General features: G+C 42.1%; 1 protein-coding gene across 1 annotated transcript; it reads right to left on the minus strand.

Annotated features, from left to right (window-relative positions):
• Positions 1-1,119: 1,119 nt before the first annotated feature.
• Positions 1,120-6,540, minus strand: LOC124993745 (microcephalin-like). The gene is given in 7 exon segments (XM_047565523.1): positions 1,120-1,425; positions 2,505-3,149; positions 3,151-3,590; positions 3,593-3,866; positions 3,868-4,087; positions 4,089-4,336; positions 6,511-6,540. Coding segments are annotated over 7 exon segments (2,163 nt in total).
• Positions 6,541-6,908: the final 368 nt, after the last annotated feature.

Genomic DNA, 6,908 nt, shown 5'->3' on the forward strand with positions numbered 1-6,908 from the left:
AATGTAAAAACTATGACTTAACAGAGAGGCAAGTATTGAATATCTTCTGTTCACCACTATATGCTTGGCTCTCAGAATAATACCTATTTCATGACAGGAGTTCAATCCAGTATTTCCATGGTGAATAGATTGAACTGCTTCGTACATGTTTTAGATTCTTATCAGTGATACCTGAGGTCATTTATCAGAGCTGGAATAGTTAAATCCTCAGGTAGATATTGCTTCGAAAATGGAAAGGTGCTGTATAAAATGGAGGACCTAAACTGAAAATAAAATTATGTCTGATCAGGCCATTTACATGAGATTTTGGAAACATTTCTTAGGCTTAAGTTTCAGTAAACAACAACAAGAAATCATATATATACAAAAAGAACATATAGGTTCAAAAAGAACAGATAAGTTAGACAGTACTTTTAAGGCATTTGTAAAAAACTATTTGCAATGAAATGCAGTTGCAAACTGCATTCTAAGGCATGTATAGCAAGGATTTCTAGAGTGAATCAAAGGTTCCAATTTTTACTATGCTTGATTGGCTTTCTCTATATACTGGCTCATCATTTCCATGTGTCACATCAATTAACTTTTCACCCTTTGAAACTTGTATTATTTCCTCCAACAAGGCCATATGAAGCCTGCTGCTAATGATATTCAGGTGTGCTTAAAGCCCCACACAAGACTTTTATTTTTTCAAACGAAATTTAGTTTTAAGTTTATCGTTGAGTTTTTTTTAACTTGCTCTTGAAACCTTTCTTACAATGAGACACTGAAAACAGCAACAAGCACAGGTGAACTGAAAATGAAGGGAAAGAGACTTTATTCCAGCACAGGAGACCTGGAGGGGCCCACCGTGACGTGCAGCAGGCCTGCTTACAACTCTGGTGGGGCAGTGTCCGTGTAACTGTGGGCTTCGCGAGGTGTTGCAGGGGTGGACTCCCCAAGTGCTGGTGTCCCCGAGTCCCAGTGGCTGACACAGACAGTAAGACATCAAGGAGTCTCAATCGTCATGCAAGTGAGAGGTTCACTGGGCATGGAAGTCTCTTCTTGCCCTAGGATCAAATGACTTTCCGTCTCTTGGGGATGCCATGAAGAGAAACCGGAGACTCTAGAAGATGCTCCATATCAGGGCACAGGATCACTCCCATCTGAGTCAGAGCGAGTGGCACAGAGGCTGCCTGCACACCCATGTGATGGCCCACACCCACCCTCACCGCAGTCTAGCGTCTCCAAGTCCCAGGGAGCCCACCGTGCTGGCCCCTCGTCTTCTCCCACGTAAGCCAGGCGTTCAGGCCTGGGGTCTCCCGGGCCCAGCCCTGGGACAAGAGCCTCGTCCGCCCTGAGGACCACTCCACTCCCACTGACCCTGGGATTTAAGATGACACTGTCTGGAACCAGTGTTCTTCCACTTGATGCATGTGTCACCGAGAGCTATTCAAAATCTTAAAAACACACTAGCTAAAAACAGTGACAGCATCAGCTTTATAAACATGGTGTCCTGAATTACCAGAACAGTCCATATGCAAACTACTTCTCCTTCACTTTAGAATCAACACGAGTCTACAGTTAAAACACACACTAAGCTTAAGTTACAATTTCTTGCTGGCATATGTTGAGAAAAATAAGTGGTAATATTAAAGTATGGAAAATTATGTTAATATTTTAGTGAGACAATACTGGGGAATTTATACTCAAGGAAAAGATATGTAACACTTCTGGTTATTTCATCCCTAGTGACTTCTCCCTCTTGAAAATGGTGGTTAAAACCACTTGAAGACTAGAGAAATGACTTAGAGCCAACTGGGTCTTATTCATATTTTAACCAAATCTTTAGGTGAAGATGGTCAGACCCAAGATTTCTTCAATTTTGATTTAAGTGCAAAAATGTCTATTATTGCTACTTTTACTGCAATTGTGAGAGTTATATGGTCTATTATACTGGTTGATAAATAAGTCCTCATAATGGTTCCAATTAAAGGACAGGTAGGATTAAAATTAACATTATCCAAAGCTTCTTCAAAAATAAATCTTGATGTTTCAAAGTTGACTTTTCACACCTCCTTCCTGGACAGAATCAATGGCTCATGCCATCTCAATTTCTTGGTGCATGAACAGTCTCTGGGTGTGAGCCCGGATTTTAAAGTCCTGGTGTGCCACAGTGGCTCACAAGGAACAGGAGGAACGTGGCCATGGTCCACTGCTCAGGCCAGGTACTCTGGTCCCTTCCATCTGTACCAGGGAGAAAACTTGGGGAAATTATCCACAACAAGATCTGACCCATAAGCCTAGGAATTCCAGAGCAGCAAGCATCCCTAAAGTTGTATCACTGGGAGCTATCAAACACATTCTTCAAAATAAAATCAGAAAAACAATTTAAATTATGAAGAATGGCGTAGGTTTTAAATGTGGATACACTGTTATGGATTTTCATAATATTAAAAAGATTCACATACTTTTGCTACATCCTGTGTATAAGTTTTCCTTTTCTTCTGTAGATTTCTCTACATTACAATCAGCCCCCAAATGCAGTGTGCCATCGCCTGGTGCTTCGCCTCCAGAAGAGCCCGGCCCTGGGAAGTGGAGCCTTCCTTCTGCCTGTTCTTTACACTAAGGGATCCTCGCACATCCTCCCACCTTCCCTCAGGAGGATGCAAGTCCCCCTTGCGTCCTTCTGGTCGAGCAGGGCTTCCACCTAGGCGGGTGTCCTCAGCCTGCCCGGCACACCCCTGGCCTTCTTCAGCAGCAGGTGTCTCCTCTGCAGACAGGCAAATGCAATCTGTGTTCTGTTCACATTTTGCAGGTTTCTGGAGTCGGGAGCAAGTTTTCGATGTTAACGGAGACACAGGGACTGATCTGGGGTTCTCACCAATGCAGGAAAAATCAGACATTTCTAATATGCTCATTCTGTCCCTCCTAGAAAGACTTCTGCAGCCCAGTGGACCAGGGCTTGGCAGAGGTAGAGACCCAGGAGGAAGCTGCTCCGAACCCCTTTCCTTCAGGTTGTCAGGGGAGAAATAGTCCTCGTAGGCCTCCCCGCGTTCAGGAGTGGAGGGGGCAGGCCTGGCCGTGAGCGGCGGGCTGGGTTCCACCCTGAGCTGCAGCCCAGGCACCACAGGCTTCCGGCTGAGCCTCCTTTTTTTTCGGCTGCCCTTCGGGAGGCGAACCTAAGCCCATAGTTGTTCTTTTTCTCTTTGCTGAGGAACTCCAGGGCCTTGGACGCTCTGAAAGGTAGACTTTTGCCATGGACACTGCAGAAGACGAGCAGTATTTCTCACCAAACCTCTCAGTGACACCCTTGGCTTGCCTCTCGTCCGGGGTGACTACTTCTCCGATAGCGTCTTTCTGCCAATTTACCTCCTCCTCTTTTGGAGGAGGAATCAGGGATCTCTGAGGGCTTGACCCATGGAGGTGACTGGCCGCTGCTGGTAAGTGAGAGCTCTCTGTCTCTAACACACACGAGGATGTGCACGTATCGTTTCTACTTCCATCTGCGGCCCTTCCCAATTTGCTTCCCTGATTTCCACATCCTGATTTTCCACCGAGATCATCCAAAGATGTGTGTAAGCCACCAGCAAAGGATTCATCTGAACACAAGAACCATGTGACGTGTTCAAAGATGCTTTGCACCCAGAGTTACCTGGATTCTCGTGAGACGGCTCAGTCATCTGGGAAGAGGTAGGGGAAAGTCTCTCCCTCCTCTCCTTCACCTCCTGTAGTCTCTTCTCCATTGTGCTGATTTTAGTTGTGGGACTATACACCAAGGAGCCATGGAATTCAAATAAGAGGACAGGCACGTCGTTAACTAGATTTGTCTTTTGCTTTTGTAGCTCTTCAGTCATCTTCTCAAATTTCTTTTGAAGTCTTTTGTCATTTTTCTGGTGTTTTAGGAATAAAATCTTTGGGCTGCATACACTTACGCTTCCTCAGCATCAGGCCCAGTAGGAGTTCGCAGGTGCTGGCGGCAGGGAACAGCGACTCCTCCACGCGCGCGCCGCCTGTTCGGCACTTTTCCACCCAGAGCACCGACACCAGCTTCCCACCTCTCTTCTGGGCTTTGTCCCAAGTGCTCTGGAACCCATCTTTGAAAACGACGAGTTATGTGTTTGTTAAAAGTCTTTGAAACCTTTGCTTCCATATCCAGGAGTTGGTTGGTAAACGTTTTTGCGTAATTTTCTGTCCCACTGGAAGACCACACCTCAACATAGGCCACAACATCTTTCAGGAAGGCGCTCCCCGAGGCTGGGTGCAGACATCCCCTCACAAGACTTTTAATAGAAGTTTTCACACCTGCGCAGTGGGTACCCATTCCAGCAGGTTTTAAATGTGAGGGCAAGTTGAGGAACTGGGGGCAAAAGGAGAGTATAACTAGATAAAAATTTTAGTTTCTTTTCCTAAACCATTAAAATTATATAAATGGAAAAAATATCTACTCTATTCTGACATTGTATCAGTGGATTTTCTAATCTCTCTCTATTCAATTACTGTTTCAAGAAAGAATAATGTCTTGAGAAATAAAAATCTGTTAATTGATAAATTTATAGTTGTCTCATTTAGTAGGATAGCATCCTCTCAGGGCACAGAGGGATATTTTGGGAAAATGGAGGTTTTCTGGAAGTCAGGCCAGTTTGAAGCTATACCAATCCCTTACCTTTCTCCAGTCAGTTTTATACTAAACTGGATTTCCTATTTGGTTCAGGCACAATGAGATTATAATGTAGACCACAGGAAATATATACCTCAGATTAAATTAGATTAAATTTGCTTCTATGACTTTTAGAGTTTCTTTCGAAAGCTTTGTCTATTTCATGAGGAACTTTGATCTCAAAGTGACCATTAAGACAAGCCAAATTATTTTAAGTGACTTTATTTAATTCGGATCACATCATTAGATTTTGAATATGTCTAGGAAACAGTATATTGTTTTAAATAAAATACTCCATTACTTGATTCACATGTGTTTAACTGTGTCCACATTAGTGCTTAGTAGTAGGATACAATGAAGAATAGGAGAGACTTGACTTCTACCTACAAAAGTACTTACATTCTAACAAATCACATTATATTTTTGGCTGATAGGCCTCTGCAAAATAACAAAATTACTTTAAAACTAAATATAAGCAAGTGATTTAATATTGAACTTCTTTCCAGAAACGTTGTTACATTTCATACGAGATGTTTTAAATCCCAGTCATGTTTATTATAATATTAGTTTTTTTAAAGGCATGATTAAAACATTATAAACAACACCGGTAATAAATAGTCACCAGTTGCTATTGCAATGTTTATAATTTTTGCCATATGAGGTTTCTTTCCAATAGACGTCTGATCTCTGATGCTTGGCCAGATAATTTCCCCTTAATTCTTTCTTAAAAATCTACATCATTTCTTACATAAAAAATTCTTAAGTGTCAAATCTTTTTTTTTTTATGATCAATGCACTGATAAGATAGAGTCAGCTATTAATTATTTCACATATATGTATAATATTTAATGAATAACAGTTAATTTTCCAGACTTCATAATTTCTCTCATGGGCTCTGTGATATTGTACCTATGTGGGTAGGAAGGGCAATTAAATTAAATTAAAGGAGCTAATCGAAGTGACTTAGCAAAATCAGAAGGAAAGAAAACTGCTGGGTAGGAAAATGTGCAAAGTCCCCCCTCTTCTCTTGTGCTTTCTCTTCATTTTGATTTCTTTGCACATACCTTGCCCTTTTCTGGAGTGTAAATTTTTCTGCTTATGTTTTGAAAGCTATTCTTAAAGTAGTGTTAGGTTCACAGCAAAATTTAGAGGAAAATCCAGAGGGTCCCTGTGTTCTCCATGCCCCAACCAGGCAGTGCTTCCTCTTTATCAATACCCCTCACTACAGGGTATATTTGTTACAGGTGGTGAATCCGCTTTGACAAAGTCCATATTTTAGAGTTCATGCTTGGTGGTGTATATATAGATGGAATTTTAAGTCCTTTCCTAATTATTAAATCGTAAGAAAAGATACATTACTGAAGTTGTAAAATTATTTTTAAGTGTAAGAGCTTAATTTTATTAGTCATATTATTGATACTGCTAATAATAATATTTATTAAGAAAGGGAGCATTATACTAAAAGTAGTAGGAGTAATATTACTTCTGATTTATTAAAGGTTCATTGTAGCCACAATGGTGCTAATCTCGTTCACTCTTACTTTTTCTCTGTTGACAATGCTACATGACAGTAAGTATTAAGAGGGAAGCAACAGCAGTATTTGAAGCCACGAGTGCAGAGTGGACACTTAGGAGACTGGCCTGTCAGAGGGAGAAATGTGAGGCGAAATGTGATACTTAGGAAGGCCTGGGTTTAGGAGTATTGAGACCCAGAAAGTGCAATGGGCTGAAGAAAGTCATGTAGATAATTTTTAATGAGAAATTTAGTGTTGGAATGAATGACCTATGACGAACTCTTCTAGACATTTTTGTAATTTCTGATAGATAAAGCAAGAGTAATTTATTTTTGTTTGAAGCCTACTTATACAACTTACTGATTGGTGACCTGTTGGGGGCTGTGCCATGCTCACATCAGCAGTGAGGAGGTTAATTGACATAAGTACACTCAGGTGATTTATCACTGGCCGTATTCAGTTAAGTCCATGTGCACAACGAGTGCACAGGTGTTCCCCAGTGTGCCTGCTCGGGCCTGCTTGTTTTAACCCTTGCTGTGATGGGGCAGCAGGCTCCTCCCCTGATCGCAACTGGCGTGGCCCCGCCCTCCGCCTCCTGGAAGGAATATAAGCGGGCAGTGGGCAGGGGTGCGACAGTAAGGAGCAGTAGTAAGAGCAGCAACTAGCAGAAAGGAAGAAGAAAAGGCAGCAAGCAGATAGAAGCAGCTCGCAGAGAGAAGCAGCAGGCAGCGGGGGAAGGCAGATCACATAGCGGAGAA

This window comes from Sciurus carolinensis, chromosome 9 (genome assembly GCF_902686445.1).
Source record: "Sciurus carolinensis chromosome 9, mSciCar1.2, whole genome shotgun sequence".
NCBI classification, from domain to species: Eukaryota; Metazoa; Chordata; class Mammalia; order Rodentia; family Sciuridae; genus Sciurus; species Sciurus carolinensis.